Raw genomic sequence first — 21,584 nt, 5'->3', positions numbered from 1 at the left:
ACGTGGGACTCGATCCTGGGTCTCCAGGATCAGGCCCTGGGCCGAAGGTGGCATTAAACCTCTGAGCCACTGGGGCTGCCCTATGGATCTTCAATTCCTTTATAGCTTTCCCCCCCAGTTATAGCTTTAATAGACTGTGAAATTGTCAGCCCTTGTGCTTTTTTTCTTTTAGTGCATTTTTTAATGTCATTTTGGTAACTTAAAATTATTTTTGATGTCTGAATATATAATTTTTAAAATATTGAATATTCAACTGTTAAATCTAAAATTAAGTTTTTTTAAAAAAAAGGTTAACATAAAACTTTTGTGAGAGGCAATTTGCAGTGAATCCTATGAGTCCTTTCATGTTCTTGGTCTGATTTATAGAAAGTGGAGTACTGTGACCACTCCTTAACTGAGCCATTCCTCAGGGTTGTGTTTGTAGCAGGCAGTCTGGAGGAGTGAGGTGATCTTCTTTCCAGAAAGAATAGGCTTGTTTACTGCTTGCTATAAAATAGTGGTTCCCCAAGTATAGTGTCCCTCAGCTGCAGAATATACCCACTATTTCCTATTTGTGTAATATCCATTTAGGTGTTTCGCCCACTGCCCCGCCATGAGATGATAAAAATCTAACTTAATGTTTTGTAAGTAGGGTAAAGTCACACCTTAGATCTTTTATAGTTCTTGACAGTTTTAGAAATAAAGGTGAAATGCTGACAGACACATGGCTTTCTGGAAGAAGAAGGACAGGGGCCACATGACTAAAGGAAGATAAAAGCTCTCTTCTCTCTCCTCCACCATTTTGTACTCTCTGCTCCTGGCTGGGTGATAGCAGTTTTCTGAACTTGCTCTAGCTTCTGCCATAGCGCCTTGATATATGTGCCTGTAGGAAAAGACACCCAAACTCAACTGATGGAGTTTGGAAGGTGTTTACCACTGGCAAGGGTTTAAAATGATCTCTAGACCAGTTCGATGAAGTTTTATTATTTTGGCTTCCATGACTGAATTATGTTTGGCACTTTTACCATATATGTTTATGCTGTGAATGCTGTGAATGCTGTGAATGTTCACGAAGTCTCAAGGGAGACTGCCACCTGTACCGTCTATTCCTAGGTGAGCAACATAGAATCCCAGGAGTAGAAAGAAGCTAGAATAGAATACCAACTTTAGTCACAGTCTGAAGGACTGCTGGGTACCCAGAGGCAGTTTCAAGTACTACAGCGCCACCTGCTTTAGTCATCAAGTATACTCCTTTTTGAAAAGCAGCTCTTAGGGGCTATCAAGCCCTAATTGAAACTGAAGGAACCCAGGGAAGCCTTGTGACTCTACTATCTGAAATTTTATGTTTTGGTCTGGGTCAAATAGGATTCAATGACTAAAGAGGTAGAGGGATATGGTCAGTTGAAAATGGTATATTCAAGAGCATATTTGTTTTGACTTAGCAGGATCTTAGATTTACATGAAAAAGTGGTAGCTACTCTTTGGGACAAACCTTGTGCCCTATTAATACTACCTCAAGTGAAGTTTCTGGCTCAGTGGGGCCCTCAGGACACAGTGATTTCCCTTAATGCCTGGGCTGGGTTACTGGTGGTGGTGGTATCTTCAGGCTGCCGTTACTTTTCAGTCAAGCCACAGCTATGTAACATTAGAAGCTGACTGGTCACTCCATCCTGTGGGCAGAGTTCAGAGCAATACTCTTTTCCTGACTAGTCCTGGACCCGTTGATGAAATTTAGTACATTTATACTGACTCTCAGACTGTTGTCAGTGGCCTGCGCATCTGGTCTGCCACTTAGAAGACTACCAACTGGCAGAATAAAGACACACTTTTTGGGGGCTGTATTCTATGAAGATAAATTGCAGCTGCCCATCTGCTAGTCTGAATTATTTCTGTAAAAGTACACAGTGTTAGACCCATTCTTTTTAGTCTGAAGTCAAACTACTTACCACTTAAAACATAATACCTTACTACTTGAAACAACAACTCTCTAGCTAAAAAAAAAAAAAAAAAAAAAAAAGGTAAAATGATTTGTCTCTTCTCTACCTTCTGTTCAAAGATCTGTGCTCGAGATTTGCCCTAAAACTTGACAGATGTTGTGTTATATATGTAAATACGCATATGATTATGTATTTAGGAGAAAGCAACAATAATTGTCGTCTAAGTAAGTATAACTTTCTTCTTCCGCCCCCAACAAGGAAATAAAATTATTAAGGATTTTTTTTTTGTTTTTGGAAATTGGGAAAGTGAGAATACCACATGAAAAGAAAAGCAACTTTGATGCCCTGAATGTGTTATGATTTAAAAAAGGAAAAAATAAACTGAGTGTTTAGCTCAAAGGGAAAAAGAAAATACTATGAATGCAAAAGGTAATAGAATTATTCTTTTCTGTTGTTTTAATCATTTATTTAAAGAAATGGAAAACCTGAAAGAAAATGAAAACTTAAGGAAATTTAGGAATGAGGAACATTTGTAGAGGGGAAAACTTAAAATATTTGTTACTCTAAATACATATTCAAATAAGTTATTTGCTTAAAAAAACACTATGGATGAATACTGATAGTGTTAAAACTAAGGCTTATGTGCCTAAGGTTCACAAAAAAAAAAAATGTATTAACCTAAATGCTATATATAGCTTCTCTCAGGCTGGGGAATTGATTTTGCCTTACCTGAAAGCTAATAAGCTTGTCTTTGATGGTTTCATGGATTCTGGCAGAAGACCAGAGACTCTTGGGTTAGAAACAAAGAACTGTACTATTGGTGGCCACAAGCAGCATGAGCATTAGCACGTTTGCACTAGTTCCCTGTGGCTCCATATTCTCCAGGGGTGAAAACGGGCCCACAGGAACACAACATAAGGAGTTGGGAATGTATCACAGCAGAAGGACACAGTGCTTGGGGGAACCTCTGGCTTATAACAAGCAGTAAGCAACCTTCTCCTTGTCCCAGAGGAAGACGTTCACGCACGCCTCAAAGTCTCTTGCTGCAAACCCTGAGAAATGGCCTGTCCTAGTCTTAACACACCCAGAAAGATAGTCAATGGCTACAGTATAATGCCCCTCTGAACAGTCCATCCCTGGGCCTGACAGATTCTTGACCAAACTCAAAATTTTTATGACTGTGCAACCCATCAGCCATTCTATTGTCTCATAAAGCATTTAACTAAGGCTATTCTCAACAGGACTCGAAGCAGCAGGATGAGATCCATCTGTAGGTCTCACCATGCTCAAGGGTCCCCGATTCAGCCAACTATGCATAAGTCCCAGGGGACTAGTGTGTCCTGTTTCAGAGAGATGGGATGTCTAACATCTGTTATCCGTTAAAACCTGAACAAGGAAAAAATAAATAAAAAATAAATAAAACCTGAACAAGGGCATTTATATGGACCTGATCTTTGCCATCACTGCAGATATTCACTGGGGACAGTAAACAGGCCAATAAAGCAAGCCCTGTCCCCACTGGAAACATTCTGTGCCTGGTTTCCCCAAATACAAACATAAACCCCAAAGCGACACATGTCATTCTAGTTCCACCATTGTTAAACTTTCACCTGGTAGCTGTAGCCTCAGTCTTCATGTGGCCTAACCCAAGGCTGCTCCCGGCACAGAAGTACAGAGTTTGCATCATTAAGATGACGTGTGTCAGTCTGTATATTTACACATGAATTTGGGGCATAGGATAAATATATATTCAGGAGACCTTTGTCTCTGGAAAATCTCTTCCATTCTAATTTTTCCTTTATTTTTGACCTAAATATTTAAATCTACTAGCACTGTTTCATTAGCAGCCTTTCTAACTACTAACAATAGTAAATTTTTGAAAACATTTTGTTTCAGACTAATATTAAAATGTAAGATATCCTGTATAAATTATGAAATGTACTTCTACATTACTGATTTGACAAAAATCAGTATTTTTAATGATAATCCACTTGACTTAGTGTCATATGAGTTCCAGGATATCAGTTAAAATTAATGAAATGATTTTAATAATTTCATCTAGTTTGATTCCTTTTTACTTTTTAAATGAAGTATGATTTTAGCATACTTTTTGTATTTATTAACAGGATCCTATGAAGTATGGCAACTAATTGTTTTCCTTGTTTTGCACATTCTTGTCTCTTCATCTGTTGCAGAAGAGATTGTGAACTCAACACTTGGGGCTGATAAAGTTTTGTTTCATGTTTTAAGTATCTAAACATTGACAGTATTATCTTTAAAATCCTATCTTTAATGTTAATGAAAGTGGACGATGGGGCACCTCGGTGACTCAGTGGGTTAAGCATCTGCCTTTGGCTCAGGGTGCTGGGATTGAGCCCTGATGGGGCTCCCCACTCAGTGGAGAGTCTGCTTCTTTCTCTCCCTCTGCTCCTTCCATTCCCCCTTCCGCCCCTCCATGCTTGCTCTTGAGTGTTCTGTCTCTCAAATCTGTAAAAATAATGAAAGTGGATAAATATGTAAAACTTTAAAAGAAATTTATTAAAGTAATGTGGATGAGTGTGTATACATACTATGACAGCCAAACTAAAAATTACTGTAAAGGTGCTTGAACTCATGTAATCTTATAAACCTGAAATACAGTACTCCATGCTAATAATGTCCAGAAATATGATGCATTTGAAGGCAAGTAATTACTGGAAAGTTTTCATTATTAGGTTAGTAAAGAGGTATTGAGCACTTGAGTGATTTTGATTTAAAGTAAGTCAGTAAGGACGCCTGGGTGGCTCAGCGGTTTAGCGCCACCTTCGGCCCAAGGCCTGATCTTGGAGACCCGGGATCAAGTCCCACATCAGGCTCCCTGCATGGAGCCTGCTTCTCCCTCTGCCTGTGTCTCTGCCTCTCTCTGTGTCTCTCTCATGAATAAATAAATAAAATCTTAAAAATAAATAAATAAATAAACAAACAAATAAATAAAGTCAGTAACCAGGAATAATAGTAATTTAGCCAGTTTTTATTTGTAAAAGTTAACTTATTTTTATTGGTAAGCCTTGTTCTATAATAATAGGAGTTTGAGGGACACCTGGGTGGCTTAGTGGTTGAGTGTCTGCCTTTGGCTCAGGCCGTGATCCTGGAGTACCAGGATTGAGTCCCACACCAGGCTTCCTGAATGGAGTCTGCTTCTCCCTCTATTTATGTCTGTGCTTCTCTCTCTGTGTGTGTCTCATGAATAAATAAATAAAATCTTTAAAAAATTTTTGAATTTCTCTATTAGAAGAGGTAATTTATATAATTTTCCAGCCATATCAGAAAATCAAAAAATTAGTTATGTTACTTACTATATATAGTTTATTGTAGAAAGTTTATTGTATATAAGTTTTCATGAATATTCTAGAAATGTTTCTCTTTAAAATAACTGGTTATCACCAAATGATTATATCAATTTCAATTTAGCTCAAGTAATAGAATATTATTTTTGAATTTTTGACATTTAAAATCATACTTCTTGATAAAAAGATTCAATTTTCATTTTAAGTTTTAATTTTAAGAATTTTCTTCCTTACAGGTTAAATTAACTACTATGGGAGAATTAAAACATGTAAAGAAAATATGCCACAAAATAACTTATACACAAAACAATATAATAAACATTTAATAAGATAAACTATAATGTAAACATGCTGTAAAATTTTATAGTTATGTCAGTAAGTGAAAAAAGAATGCAACACACACATCCAGTATATGAAACCTCAGGGAATCAATTCATTATGTCCATCTGAGTGCAGAATTTGTCCCTTTAATTTTTTGATGCATTTTATGTTAGTTTACGCCAAAAGCACCATGTTCCCAACGTATTAAGTTTAAACATTAAAAATTAGAATAATACAATGTATGCATACAGAAAATTATATGATTCTTTTTTACTCCTGACTTCTAGAACTTCTCCCTAGGGTCAACCAGTACAGTCAAGTTCTCATGTATCCTTTTAGAAATAAGGTGTATATATAGTCATAATTACATAGATAAATACTCCCTACTTTCATCATGAATGGTAGTATACCACCCAACATTTGGTTCCTTTTTTTCCTTGATGATACTCTTGATCAATAGTTTAAATAAGTGGAGGTTTGCAAGAATGAGAGAAGAATTATTTCTTGAGCATCAGGCGTGTGCTTTATGCTCTGCTAGATGATTTGCAAGTCCTTTTGGTAAATCTTTAGGACACACACTAAGGTAGTGAGAATTCCTCCTCTTGAGTTGTTAAAGAAATCAGCCCAAAAGAGAACAAATCACTCGTTTAGAGTCACATACCTAGGAATTAAACTAGAACTTAAATCTAATTCTGCCTACTTTCGAAACCCAGTTATTTAAAGATAGTAAATGAATAAAGTTTGTAGAGATATGAATTCATTACATAAAGGTTATTTCTCAATACCTTTGTTGTTCTTAACCTCATCATCTTGTTTTTCTTTCTACCTGTGTAAGTTGTTAAAAGATGTGGGTTTGGGATTCCATAGGAGTTGGAATCCTGGCTTTCTGTTTGATCTTGTGCTGGACATTTAACTTGTCTGACCCCTGGGAACCTTAAAAATTTAAGTAAATGATAGTAACTATCTAAAGGAATTGTTGAGAAAATAGAATATGTATATAATATATATATATATATATTACTAATGTACCAATGTACATTATGAATGTACATATATATAACTTAGCACAGGTTCTGGCAAATAAGATATCAAGTCTATTTATGATAGGGCCAGACCACAGCACTTCTCTATTTCTTTGCTTATCCTTGAGGATTTCATGAGTTGTTATTCATATTAAGTACTGATAAGTATTAGTACTGATAATCTTTGTATGATATAGTGCTTTTGTTTATTAAATTATTTGGAACCCACTTTCAGGAAATGTGAGGTATGAAAAATTATACCCTTCTAATTGAAGAAAAAATTTTTTCATTGAAAAATATATTGCCATTATATGTTATTTAAAGATAGTAAACCTTGCTTATTAAAAACATTTGTAATATTCAGTTTTGGGTTAACCAGATTTCTTTTGTCTTGAATTGAAGTCACTTTCTATTGATTCCCTCAGATTTCATATAGTAAATGGAAATTCTTTCTCACTTACATATAGCTATAAAATTTTCAGCATGTTTATGTTACATTCTGTTGTATATGTTTGTTGTATTGTTTTATTGTAAGGAAAGTTATTTTGTAGGTATATTGTCTTTACATGTTTTTAATTTTCCCACAGAAATTACTATGTTAAATTGTACACAGGATGAACATTCACCACAGGAAGTTTAAAACTCTTTTTCTGTGATTTATGTGTGTGTGTGTGTGTGTATAAATGTGTATATATATGTATAGATGTATATGTGTATTTTTTTCCTGTAAGTTGTTTGATAGGCAGAAATTATAAAAGGTCATGATGTGTTTTCAGTATACTCTTTTCAGTTCTTTCAGAAGTTTGTGTCTTGGGGCGCCTAGCTAGCTCAGTTGGTAGAGCATGCAACTCTTGGTCTTGGAGTTCTGAGTTTGAGCCCACATTGGGTATAGAGATTACTTAAAAATAAAATCTTTCAAAATAAATAAATAACAAAAGTATGTGTTTTGTTTCCATTTTAGGCCCAGACCTTATCTGTTTAAAGGAGATCATAAATTTCCTACAAACAAAGAGAGTTTACCAGTGACTATACTCTATGCTGAAATTGGTACCAGAGCATTTGGTAAATTTCACACAGTATTGTCCAAAAAAGCTCAAAATGGGGAAATTCTGTATGTTCTTCGACATTATATTCAGGTACAGTTTTATCCAAGATTATTTTGTCTATAAAAAAAATACGTTTGGTAATTTCCTTAGTAGGTTTTACATAACTTCCACCTGAACAGTTAAAGATTTTTTAAAATTAACACACCTATCAAATGTGAACTTTATGTGGAAAAATACATGAGGATTCTGTATCTTTGGGGATCATGTTGATACTCCTTTCAATTCAGATTCCTTTCTTAAATCTGAAACAGGTTTAAAAGTTGGATAAAAAAAACCATAATGTGTGTAATATTTGCTAGAATTCATAAATATAGTTTGAATTTTTTTTTGTTTTTGTTTTTTGAGAAAGAGAGGGAGAGAGAGAGTGTGTGGGGGAAGGGGAGAGGAGGAGAGAGAATCTTTTTTTTTTTATAAGATTTTATTTATTTATTCATGAGAGACACAGAGAGAGAAAGGCAGAGACACAGGGAGAGGGAGAAGCAGGCTCCATGCAGGGAGCCTGACATGGGACTCGATCCGGGGTCTCCAGGATCATGCCCTGAGCTGAAGGCAGCACTAAACTGCTGAGCCACCCGGGGTGCCCAAGGAGAGAGAATCTTAAGCAGACTCCACACTCAGCATGGAACTGAACCTTACAACCCTGAGGTCATGACCTGAGCCAAAATCGAGAGTCAGCCTTGACTGACTGAGCCACCCAGGCACCCCTTTAAATACAGTTATTTTTAATGAAAATGTATTATGAGGAAATCTAATTTAATTGATATACTGATAGTATTTATTAGTTCAAAATATGAAGCATTGCATAAGAATGCTGTTAACTATTTCTTTGGATGGCTGACTACTGTTTTATTCAAGTTTCTGGTCAAATATGTTGTGTTCCCACTCTTCCAAACTCGCATTGCTATCACACTCTTATTATGTAGTATTCTGGCTTAATGACTGTATAGTACCCATCGCTATATCTCAAGTTTTATTTATTTCATACCTCCGCACCATTCCCCCCACCCCACACAACCAAACTCACACAAATATACTAGAACATAATGACCTTTAGAAGGATGACTTTGCTTATTTTACCACTATATTCCGAACATGGAAAGAGTGTTTTAAAATGAAATGTTAGTGATTTGCATATTAATGTTTAAGTTAATAAAAGCATTATAGATGTAGTTGTTAATTGCTATACATATTCTTTACCTGTTTTTGTATTGGATAATTTGGGTTTCTCTTATTGGCAGATTTTTAAAAATATGTTTTGAATACTAATCTTCTATACTTTGCAAACATCTTCTATAGTATTTCTGGTCTTCTGGTATTAAAAAAAATTATTTATGACATCTTTGGTTCAGTGCAAGTAATAATTGTGATGTAGTCAAATTAATCCAATATTTCTTTAATAGTTTCCTTCACGAAATCATAAGGACATTTTCCTGTATTTTCTTATAATAATAAAGGGCTAGTCTTTATGTTTTGGTCTTAATCCATCTGGAATGTATTTGAATATGCTGCAGGTTAGGGATACAATTCTAGTTTTAACATATGGAAAATTATTGGTTCTCACATAATTTATTGAATAGTTGAGTATTTTAAGCCATCATATACCAAGTTTTCATATAGGCATGTATGTTTTTAGACTCTGTATTCTGTTCTAATAATATAGATGTCTGTTCTGTACAAATACATTTTAATTGCAGTAGCTTTAAACTCTAAAGCAATCTTGACAAAGAAGAACAAAGCTAGAGGCATCATGCTTCTGGATTTCAAACTATATTACAAAGCTATAGTATTAAAATAGTGTGGTATTGGCATAAAAATATATAGATCACTTAAGCATTCACCAGGGAAAAGGAAACGTGTTTAGTAGGTGAGCATGTTGAAATTTGTAGTTCAGTTTATTAGCCTAAAGAATGGGAGATGGGCTTCTGTGCTGAGGGAAGAAGTTTAGAATCAGATAAACCCAATACTGCCACTTACCAGTATGAGGCTCTCCCAAGTCTCAGTTTCTTCAGAATTGCTACAGAATAAAAAGTAACAACTACTGAAAGAGTCCTAAGACAGCAGAGGAGTAGAATACCTTAGTTTCATCTGGTCCCAGGAATTCAGCTAGATAGCTACTAAATCATTCTGAACACCTGTGAACTGGAGATTTAAGAAGAGAGTAGCTGCAACTCTACAAGTAGAAAAGTGCCCTCTTTCTGCAAGGTAGGAGGTGCAGAGAAATAAATCTGAGACGATATATGGGAATATAAACTGTGGCAAGAGGTAGCCTCAACTAGCCGGCTTCTGGAAAGTGATAATAGCAGTCAGGTGCCAAATCAGAACTTTTAAAACTTTTAGAAGTCTGTTTTGGTGAGGCATGTCCTGGCCTGAAAGGTGCTCAGGTGATGAAGTGGGTCAAAATCCTAGGTGGGACAGTGTGGTCTCAGGATCCTCAGGGTCACAGAAAGGCTGGGAGTGCCTGAATGCCCTAGAGTTCCCAAGCATCGGAAAGGGGAAGCCAGCAGCAAACAACCGAGGAGTGAACTTTCAGCTCCAGGTTGCCATAAACTGTGAATGACACACGGTAGTCATGACTGCTCTCCAAGCAGGGGCCCAACAAATGGCAGAACTGGCAAGAACCCCTCTTCCTCAAAAGGGTCTGCAGGGCTTGGAGACTTGAATGGGGGTCACGTGCCTATGATGGAAAGGCTCAGTCACAGGCTGGGTAAGCAGAGTTCGAATGGAGCCCAGGGAGACAGGAGTGACTGCTTTTCCCTGAGGGAGTACTGAAGAGTGGTCCTAGAGACTGACATGTCACCATTTTCACTCATCCTCTAAAGCTGTGAGGAAAGCCTTTGGAGAACAAAAGCCGAATAAGCAAGCTGGAGCAGATTACCTCACCTGGCTCCCTGACAAGGGTGGTGCAGTCCCATCGGGGGCAAAGACACCTGAGAATCAGCATAACAGGTCCCTCCCCTACAAGATAAGCAACACTATCCAGCCAAGACCAAATCTACTGATCACAGAGAACTGCAAAGCTCCAGCACTAGGGGGATATCACATATATAATTCATGAGGGTTTTTCCCCCACAATTCTTTAGTCTTTCAATTTTAATTTTTTTCTCTTTACTTTCCCAACCAATTTTTTATCAACTTTTTTAAAAATCTTTTTTAATTTTCATTTTTACACTTACATTCTATCCTTTCATTATATTTAATTTTATTTTTGTACATATATCTTTTTCTTTCTTTACAATTTTGGGATGTATTTTCTCTTTTTTTTTAAGATTTTATTTATGTATTTGAGGGAGAGAGAGAGAAAGCCCAAGCAAGACGAGGGGCAGAGGGATAAGCAGGTTTGAGCCCCATACAGGATTCAGTCCCAGGGCTCTGGGATCATGACCTGAGCCAAAGGCAGATGCTTAACCAGCTGAGCCACCCAGGTGCCCCAGGATGCAGTTTCTTCTAGCAGACCAAAAATACACCTAGAATCTAGTGTATGTCTCTGTTCTCTTCTCCTGTTTGATCATATTCACTTTTTTCTCTCTTTTTCTTTTTTTTCCTGATTTGTTAGTCTTTTTAAATTTTCATCTTTATGATTACATTCTGTCCTTTCAAAGTACTTTATTTTTGTATATTTATGTTTTTCTTTCTTTACAAGTTTGAGATACATTTCTTCTAACAAACTGACCAAATATACTCAGGATATAGTGTATTGCTCTGTTCTGTTCACCTGTCTGTTCATATTCTTTTTTTTTTTGTCTTTTAATTTTCATTTTTTATAGTTACACTCTATCCTTTCATTGTATTTAATTTTTTTGTAGACATAGAAGGTTTTCTTTTGTTACAATTTTAGGATCTAGTTTTCTAACAGTCCAAAATACTATTGCTCTCTTCTGTTCACCTGTCTGATCATATTTTCTCAATTTTTTTTTGTTTCACATCTCTTCTGACTTTTTAAAAGATTTTATTTATTTATTCATGAGTGACACAGAGAGAGAGAGGGAAAGACAAAGAGGGAGAAGCAGCTCCATGCAGGAAGCCCGATGTGGAACTCAATCCCAGGACCCCAGAATCATGCCCTGGGCCAAAGGCAGACGCTCAACCGCTGAGCCACCCAGGTGTTCCTCTTCTGATTTGTTTAGTGTATATTTCTCTGGTGGTGTTGTTGCCATATTAGTATTCTGTTCTCAAGTTCATCTGTTTTTCTCTGGACAAGACGGAAAAACACCCCACTTACTACAATGGACAGATCATCTAAGCAGATCAATAGGAAACAAGGGCTTTGAATGACACACTGGACCAGATGGACTTCACAGATATATTCACAGCATTCTATTCTAAAGCAATAGAATACACATTCTTCTCAAGTGCATATGGAACATTTATCCAGAATAGATCACATAGTGGGTCACAAATCGTGTCTCAACTGATACTAAATGATCGAGATCATTTTGATGGCTACTCAGCCATCAAAAAATGAAATCTTGCCATTTGTAATGATGTGGATGGAACTAGAGGATATTATGCTAAGTGAAATAAGTCAGAGAAAGACAGTTATATGATTTCAGTCATATGTGGAATTTAAGGAACAAAACAGGAGCATAGGGGAAGGGAGGGAAAAATAAGATGAAATCAGAGAGGAAGAGAAACCATAAGAGACTTAATCATAGGAAACAAATTGAGAGTTTTTGGAGGGGTGAGGAGGTGTGGTTATTTGGTGATGAGCATTAAGGAGGGCAGGTGATACAGTGAGCACTGGGTATTATAAGACTGATGAATCACTGACCTCTACCTGTGAAACTAATAATACACTATATGTTAATTAGTAGAATTTTAGAAAATAAAAAATATAGAGATCAGTGGAACAGAATGGAGAGCCAAAAGAAAACCAGAGCTGGGGGGCATCACAATGCCGATTTCAGATTGTACTACAAAGCTGTGATCATCGAGACAGTGTTGTACTGGCACAAAAACAGACACAGAGATCAATGGAACAGAATAGAGAATCCAGAAATGGGCCCTCAACTCTATGGTCAACTAATATTCAACAAAGCAGGAAAGACTATCCACTGGAAAAGGGACAGTCTCTTCAATAAATGGTACTGGGAAATTGGACAGCCACGTGCAGAAGAATGAAACTAGACCATTTTCTTACACCATACACAAAGATAAACTCAAAACGGATACAGATCTAAATGTGAGATAAGAATCCATCAAAATCCCAGAGGAGAATACAGGCCACACCCTTTTTGAACTTGGCCACAGCAACTTCTTGCAAAATACATCTATGAAGGCAAGGGAAACCAAAGCAAAAATGAATTATTGGGACTTATCAGACGAAAAGCTTCTGCACAGCAAAAGAAACAGTCAACAAAACTAAAAGACAACCTACAGAATGGGAGAAGATATTTGCAAATGACATATCAGATAAAGGGCTAGAATCCAAGATCTATAAAGAACTTATTAAACAATACCCAAGAAACAGTCCAATCATGAAATGGGCAAAAGACATGAACAGAAATTTCACAGAGGAAGACCTATACATGGCCAACAAGCACATGAGAAAATGCTCTGCACACTTGCCATCAGGGAAATACCAATCAAAACCACAATGTGATACCACCTCACACCAGTGAGAATGGTGAAAATTAACAAGGCAGGAAATAACAAATGTTGGAGAGGATGTGGAGAAAGAGGAACCCTCCTGCACTATTGGTGGGAATGTGACCTGGTGCAGCCACTCTGGAAAACCATGTGGAGGTTCCTCAAAAAGTTAAAAATAGACCTGCCCTACGACCCAGCAGTTGCACTGCTGGGGATTTACTCCAAAGATACAGATGTAGTGAAATGCCGGAACACCTGCACCCCAGTGTTTATAGCAGGAATGTCCACAATAGCCAAACTGTGGAAGGAGCCTCGGTGTCCATGGAAAGATGAATGGATAAAGAAGATATGGTCTATGTACACAATGGAATAATAGTCATTAGAAATGACAAATACCCACCATTTGCTTCGATGTGGATGGAACTGGAGAGTATATGTTGAGTGAAATAAGTCGGAGAAGGACAAACATTATATGGACTCAATTCATTTGGGGAATACAAAAAAATAGTGAAAGGGAATAAAGGGGAAAGGAGAGAAAATGAGTGAAAATAGTAGTGAGGATGACAGAACATGTAGAGACTCCTAACTCTGGGAAACGAACATGGGGTAATGGAAAGGGAGGTGGGTGGGGGTTGGGGTGACTGAGTGACGGGCACCGAGGGAGGCACTTGATGGGATGAGCACTGGGTGATTTGCTATATGTTGGCAAATTGAACTCCAATAAAAAAAAAAGAGAGAGAGCCAAGAAATAAACCCGTGCATATATGGTCGACTAGTATTCAACAAGAGAGCCAAGCATACTCAGTTAAATGGTGCTGGGAGACCTGGATAACCACATGCAAAAGAATGGAACTAACCCTCTTATAACACTCACAAAAATTGAATTGGATTAAAGATTTAAACATAAAATATGAAACCATGAAAGTCCTAGAAGAAAACCTGAGGGAAAAACTGCTTGACCAGGTCTTGGCAGTGATTTTTTGAACTGATACCTAAGGAAAGGCAACAAAAGCAAAAATAAAGTGCAATGCAGTGAAAAATAAATGAAAAAAATAAAGTAGGACTACATCAAACTAAAAAGCCTCTGGACAGCAGAGGAAGCCATTAACAAAACTAAAGGCAATTTATGGGATGGGAGAAAATATTTGTAAATCATTTATCTGATGAGTTTAATATCTGAAATATATAAGGATCTCTTACAACTCAGTAGCAAAAAAGATGAAAAAATGGGCAAAAGACCTGAATAGATATTTTTCCAAAGGAGACATGCAAATGGCCAGCATGTACATAAAAAGGCTTTCAACATTGCTAATCAGGAAATGTAAATAGAAACTACAGTGAGGTACCACATCACGCTTGTTAGAATTGCTGTTGTTGCAAGGGTGCAAAGATGTGGAGAAAAGGCAGTCCTTTTGCACTTTTAATGGGAGTGTAGCCACTATGGAAAAGAGTATAGAAGTTCCTCAGAAAATTTTAAAAGGAACCACCATGTGATTGTGTGTTTCTGCTTCTGGGTGTATATCCAAAGGAAACAAAACACAAACTTGAAAAGAAATCTGTACTCTCATGTTCACTGCAGCATTACCTACCATAATAAAGACATGGGGACAGCCCAGGTGTTCTGCAGTCGATAAATGGGGTAAAGAAAATGTTTCTGTGTACAGAGGGATGATATCGTTAAAAATAAAGAAATCCTGCCATTTGTGTATGACAACATGGATGGATCCTTGAGGGCATTATGTTAATTGAAGTAAGTTCCACCACGAAAGACAAATACTGTCATGATATCACTTCTATGTGGAACCTAAAAAAAAAACAAAAACAAAAACAAAACAGAACAGATTGGCGGTAATGAGAGGTGGTGATGATGGGTAAAGGTGGAAAGAATAAACTTTCTGTTAAAAGTTCTGAGATTACTATAGTTAATAATACTGTATTGCATATTTGCAAGTTGCTGAGAGATCTTAAAAGTACTTACCACAAGAAAAAAAATAAGCTATAAAAAATAAGCTATAGATGTTAACAAAATGTACTGTGGTAATCATTTCCTATTGTCTAGATCTATCAAATCATTATGTCTTACACTTTAAAGTAATACAGTGTTTATGTCAATTATATCAGGGTAGGAATGGAAGTGGGAGATCAAATTACTGTTTATCTTTTTAAATATGTCTCCCAAGTGATTCTAATGTACCCTACAGTAGAGGATACTCATCTATTGAGAATTAGTGTCCCAAGTTATTTTTTGGAGTACGTGACCATTAAATATACTATGAAATCATACTAGCTGACTGTCACTTTGTCACATCAAATTATAACCTTTTTTTAAAAAAAAAATTTTTTTTATTTATTTATGTTAGTCACAGAGAGAGAGAGAGAGAGAGAGAGAGAGAGAGAGAGGCAGGCAGAGACACAGGCAGAGGGAGAAGCAGACTCCATGCACCGGGAGCCCAACGTGGGACTCGATCCCGGGTCTCCAGGATCGCGCCCTGGGCCAAAGGCAGGCGCCAAACCGCTGCACCACCCAGGGATCCCAAATTATAACTTTTTTAATGAATGATATATTGTACATTCAAAAGAGTTATATTTTAAATCTAGTCAACATGTAATTCTAATAAAATGGAGTTGCTTATGCTGCCTTTGGAACAGATGCCTTTTTATGGGGAGAGAAGAAATAGAAAAATGAAGAAAGATTCTTCTCACTGGTTGATTTAGCCTATGAGCATTTTTGGTTTGCAAATCCAAACTTATTAGACTACAGTTCACATTTTATATTAATACATTTTCAAATGGAGACAGTAAATATGACTTTAATAAACATTTATTTCTGAGGAGCTAATAATATTTCAGAATTGATAATGGAAATTGGTTTTGTGAAATTATATTTCTTTTACGGACTGTAACAAAATATGTAGATTTGGAGCTTTGATTTGCTTCTCTACCTGCTGATTGTCTTTTTAGTGGATAGTCAAGATGCATTTTTAAATTGACCTGTTTGAAAGTGAAAACTCTAAAATATTTTCAACTTTTTCAGATGACCATAATTATAAGCAACCCAGTCTCCTCATGCTATTTTTCATGTGGGTGGCAGTGTTAAATATTTCTCTGTATATCTGAAACTAATTTTTATATCATCTTATTTGGAAAAGAACAGCCCAGGAATAGTCACTCTGGACATATTTTTAAGGTTGTGGTGGACGGGGGCAGGGAACAAGTTAGGAAAGAAGAGAGTAAAAAGAGTAATACACTATTGAGGCTCTCCTTCCCTCCAGTCTTTACCTCTTCTCTATCATGTAGGATTGCAAAACTGCCCTCTTGCAAACTTGAGTAAGCAGAGGTGCACAGAATGTTCAGGGGGAGTTTCCTGGGCACTAGGTTAAACTGTTTCCTAAGCCATGAAAGGATGTGCCAAATGATGATTGTAGCATAACTGAAAAGAATTTCAGGCTGGAAGCTTGAAAGAACCTTAGATATCCTCTAAAAATATGTATATTCATCCAGGTTGCTTACCATTTGAAAAAATGTGGTGAGTTCTCTTCCTTGATGGGGTAATCTTTAGAAGTACATTTTGTATTTGCCCATTACAGAAAGGAGAAAATTAGATATTAAAATTCTGATCATCAGTACTGGAGACAATTCCATTTTAGGCAATTTTTGCTCTTGTTGCAAGAGTAGATACTGATTTTTGGCATTTGGAATATTTTAATCATTGAGAAACGTGAAGAAAAATTTAATCAGGTTCAAAACTGCAATTTTTTTTTTTAATGTCTTTTACCTCTTCTCTTCAGTATCGCTTTTGGTAACACTAGTTCTACATCTAGATAATTAGCAAGTGAATAGCATTTGCTGGATAGCAAATCTTGTGTAGTTCACTGTGAAAGGAGTACAGTTTTATTGAAACTTGATTGTATTGGAGCCTCTGTTAATTAACTCATAGGAGAAATGGGGAAGTTACCATAGTATAACAAAAAGGACAGGTATTTCTTCTTTGAAAAAGAGTAATTGAAACATTAGAGCCATGACAGGGTTTTTAGAAAGTAAGGACATGGTAATCAACCAAATTCTGGGTCCTTGATATACTATCTAGAGTATAAATAGCCCCCAAATAATAATATTTCACAGTGATTAAAAATTTTATATTAGTAATTTACCCTAATGTCCTAATACACAAATGTGCTGAATTTAAAAGAAATTGTTTAACAAAGTATTTTCTCTTTTTTAAAAACTAAATTGTGTTGGAACAGAAACCAGTCTCACAGAAAATGTACTTATCTGGCTACGGTGTGGAGCTAGCAATTAAAAGTACAGAATACAAAGCTTTGGATGATACCCAAGTCAAAAGTAAGTTTACTGTCTGTACTTGAGTAGAATAAAAATTGGCAGGCTTGCATACTTTTAAGAAAACTTAATGACTATAGTCTTACACATGTTAATTTGAAGCTGGAAATGGAGTAGACCCTGTTTCTCCTCTTTAGAATTTGATTTTAATCTGAAAGAAATATATTTGATATTGTGCTCTCAAGAACTTCTTTAAATTGGAAAAAGCATCTTGTTTTGCTTTATCTGGTGACTTCCCATTCATTTTCAGCAATTAATAAAAAATGGTAACCTATGCAAGACAGGCTGAGGCAGTAGATGAGGCTGGTCATAGCTGTAGGGACAGCCAGGAGTGCCCAGCCAGTCCAGCCTGGGGATAGGGGTGAGGTTTGGGGGCTGGCAATAATGGGGGTGTCAGTGTGGGTCAGTGTCTCAGAAAGTTATTGGCAACACGCAGTCTTAGGAAGCTTTGTCTCATGTATTTATGATAAAGTTAGGATGCTGCTGCTGCTCTTCAAGTAGGATGGGGAGAGGCCTATGAATTGCTAGTTTAGATAAAGTGGATTGATTAGATCTGTGATCTGCAAACCCCTGTCTGTGGTTATGCACTAACTGCATGCTTTAGATAAAGGACTGAGGAGACCTGAAGAAAACTAGTTTTCAGATTCTTATGAAAATTTTTTATTACCTGGTTCATCCAAAATTTATTTATACATGATTCTTGGTTAAGAGTTACGTTTTTGTTTTTTTTTTTTTTTTAAGATTTATTTATTTATTTGAGAGAGAGCACGAGTTCAAGGGGAGGGGTAGAGGGAGAGGATCTCAAGCTGACGCCAGGCTGAGCTGAGAGGGGAGCCCCATGTGGGGCTCGAACCCAGGACCTCAAGACCATGACCTGGGCTGAGATCAGGTCAGACGCCCAAAAGACTGAGCCACCCAGGAGGTTAAGAGTTTTTAATTCATTCTTTTATATGCTCTCCTCTGTGGCTTCTGCTTCAACTTTATTTTTCTATTTAGGATCTGGTCCTAAAGGCTCTGCTCTGATCACAGACCTAGCCCTGGCCACTCCTCCTGAAAGTGCTTCAAATAAAGATCTGTATTACTGTAAAGTCCTGCCAGTTACTGCTTCTCTCTCTCTCTCTTTCTGTCTCTCATAAATAGATATATAAAATCTTAAAAAAAAAAAAAAAAAAAAAAGCAGGGGGGGATCCCTGGGTGGCTCAGCGGTTTAGCGCCTGCCTTCGGTCCGGGCGTGATCCCGGAATCCTGGGATCGAGTCCCACATTGGGCTCCCTGCATGGAGGCTGCTTCTCCCTCTGCCTGTGTCTCTGCCCCCCCCTCCATAAATAGATAAATAAAATCTTTTTTTTTTTTTTAAAGTCCTGCCAGTTAGAGTTACTGGAATTATATAGTGTGAGTAATAACATTCAGATTTTGTGTATTTCTATATAGCTTATACGCAGCTTTACAGTCCTGTGTAATGTATCTAATTGTTATAATAGTAACATAAAGCATTTTCTAGCTATACTTGGGCTTGGAATTTTCTTTTAAAAACTCAGGTGAAAAAAATGTAAAAAGACAAGTGATGACATGTGTGATCTATATTCCACACTAAATTCTGTCTTCACCCGCTAACGTATGTTTGGAATGGATCTTTTCTCCATTCTAGTTGCCACTCTTTTATTCAGTTCTGTTTTTCCCTCCATTTCTGTGCGTCAGGCTTCTAACTGGCCTCTCTGGTTTTTGGCCTTCTGTTCCGGAGTCCTCCCCACTACCCAAAGTAGATGAATCAGTATCCCTTATGGTGCTTTTGGGTTGGATGCCTTACGATGAAAATCTGACTTTGTGACTTTACTGGTTAAAACCCCCTCAGAGGCTCTGCATAAGCCCCCTCGTAAATTCCAGGACTGTGGCATTGCAAAGAAAGCTTTTTATACTCCACCCTTTTTCTGCCTTCTCCCTCCCTCTGCCTCTCATTTGTACCCTCTGGTTCTTCAGCACTAATGTACCATACAGAATGATGTTCTGTTCCCTGGATGCCTCCATGTTTGGCTTCATTCTAAGCCTTTATGACCTCTTTAGAGTACTTCTGTCCCTTAGCATCTGCTGTTCCCTCTGCCTGAAACCTTCCTCCTTTTTCCCACTCTTCTCCCATCAAAGGCCTACTAATCTTTTAAAACTCCTATCTGTCCATCAGTACTTCTGAGATGGCTGGTTGTCTTGCTGCTCTGTCAAGAGTGATTTTTCCTCTTTTCTATATTCCATATATTCTGTGCTTTCTTTCATAAAGTTTTACACACTATATTAAAATTGTCTATTTGTGTCTCCACCAAGTGGCATTTGTGTCTTTTGTGTCTCTCTTCTTGATGTGTGTCTGGCAGGAATCAGACATCATAGCAAGCAGCCAATGAATGTTTGCCTGATGAAAGGATAAAAGGGGGAGAAGGAAGACTGGATCAGGGCACCCAGGGCTTTTAGCTATAGTACTGGGGGTGCGAGCCTTCAGAGGCGAGAGGGAAGGGGAGCGTACTGGAGGGTCCCTGGCACACTTGGAGAGTTACCCCAGGCTGTAAGGGCTCATGAGTTCTTGTGGTCCCACGTACCTTTTACCACCCTATATGTTATTTGTTGAGTAGAGGAGAGGTGAGAAGGAAGGGAAATGACAGTAACATGTTATGTTCTTTTTAGTGTCTTTCTAAAGATTTCCTGTCTTTAAAGGCATTGGAAACATGCAAGCATGCCTATATTTGTTAGGGCTTGGAGTGCTTGCTTGGATTGAGAGCTAAAGAATTTGTTGCAGCCACCTTGGTTTATCATTCTGGTTATAAAATAGAATTTGACTGTGAAGTAATCTATAAAGCATTGGTTAAATATTTAATGACCCAGGCCTGTTTAAAAAGAGAGCACATTCAGAAATACAAGTGTGTGCATGTACGTGTAGCAGTGGGCTGGTCCATGACAGAAAAACAAGGTAAAACAAAGAATTTATAGCATTCTAATTTTTGACAACCTAGTTCTTTCCCAGTCTGAAAATATTTTGTTTTTGTTTCTGAAACAGCAGTGACCAATGCTACTATAAGGGATGAGATTGAGATAAATGAAGTTCAAGGATTTCTCTTCCAGAAACTAAAGTGAGTCTGAATTGAAATGAAGTGGCATTGCGGTGCTCTTAAGTTTGTTTTTAAAGGAACTCAGTATGCTGTACTGGTGTCTGTTTTATGTTCTTATAATGTACCTGTAATTGGTTTTATTTATTACAGAAATAATACATGGTTAATGCAAAACACAATAGTAAAATAATCATAATTTTCACAGTATGATGAGTTTGATTAGAAAAATAGGAATTGGAAATAAAGTTATCTTTGTCAAAAAACAAAAAATTATAGAATCTTTTACTGGCCTACTGGGTTAGGAAAATTATGGTTAGTATTGGATCATTAGCATGAAATAAGATTTTTGTGCCTCAAAAGAAAAAATATTTTCTTAAATTTCTGTATGCAGACTGTCATATTAAAAAACTTAACATCTGGTCTTAATTTCATATACATGTATAAGTAAATGTTCAGAATTTTTTTTTAATTTTTATTTATTTATGATAGTCACACAGAATGAGAGAGGCAGAGACATAGGCAGAGGGAGAAGCAGGCTCCATGCACCGGGAGCCTGACGTGGGATTCGATCCTGGGTCTCCAGGATCGCGCCCTGGGCCAAAGGCAGGCGCTAAACCGCTGTGCCACCCAGGGATCCCAAATGTTCAGAAATTAAAGTTGTATCCACCCCCTTTTTTTCCTTGCATCACTGATTGAAGACCAAGAATAGGATGGTTGGTGAGTGCTCTCTGAATATTCACGTATGGGGATTGTTGTCATTTTGTGTGCTTTCCCTTATTTACAAGAAGGAAATTTTGTGGTTTCATTACAAAGGCAAAATTAGTTAAAGGTAAAGGATAGTTTTTATTAATAGCTTTAATTTTTGCTTGACATTCTAAGT

General features: G+C 37.0%; 1 protein-coding gene across 3 annotated transcripts in view; it reads left to right on the top strand.

The window, feature by feature from the left end:
- Positions 1-21,584, top strand: part of UGGT2 (UDP-glucose glycoprotein glucosyltransferase 2) — a 194,487-nt gene that overhangs the window by 34,068 nt on the left and 138,835 nt on the right. For all 3 annotated transcript variants that reach the window (XM_055335813.1, XM_055335812.1, XM_055335814.1), the window contains 3 exons: positions 7,547-7,721; positions 17,522-17,618; positions 20,653-20,725. In XM_055335813.1, the coding sequence (XP_055191788.1) occupies positions 7,547-7,721; positions 17,522-17,618; positions 20,653-20,725 (345 nt within the window). The remainder of the gene's footprint in view (positions 1-7,546; positions 7,722-17,521; positions 17,619-20,652; positions 20,726-21,584) is intronic.

The sequence above is a fragment of the Nyctereutes procyonoides genome, unplaced genomic scaffold (assembly GCF_905146905.1).
Source record: "Nyctereutes procyonoides isolate TBG_1078 unplaced genomic scaffold, NYPRO_anot_genome, whole genome shotgun sequence".
Taxonomy (NCBI): Eukaryota; Metazoa; Chordata; class Mammalia; order Carnivora; family Canidae; genus Nyctereutes; species Nyctereutes procyonoides.
This window is presented reverse-complemented; position numbering and strand designations above follow the sequence as displayed.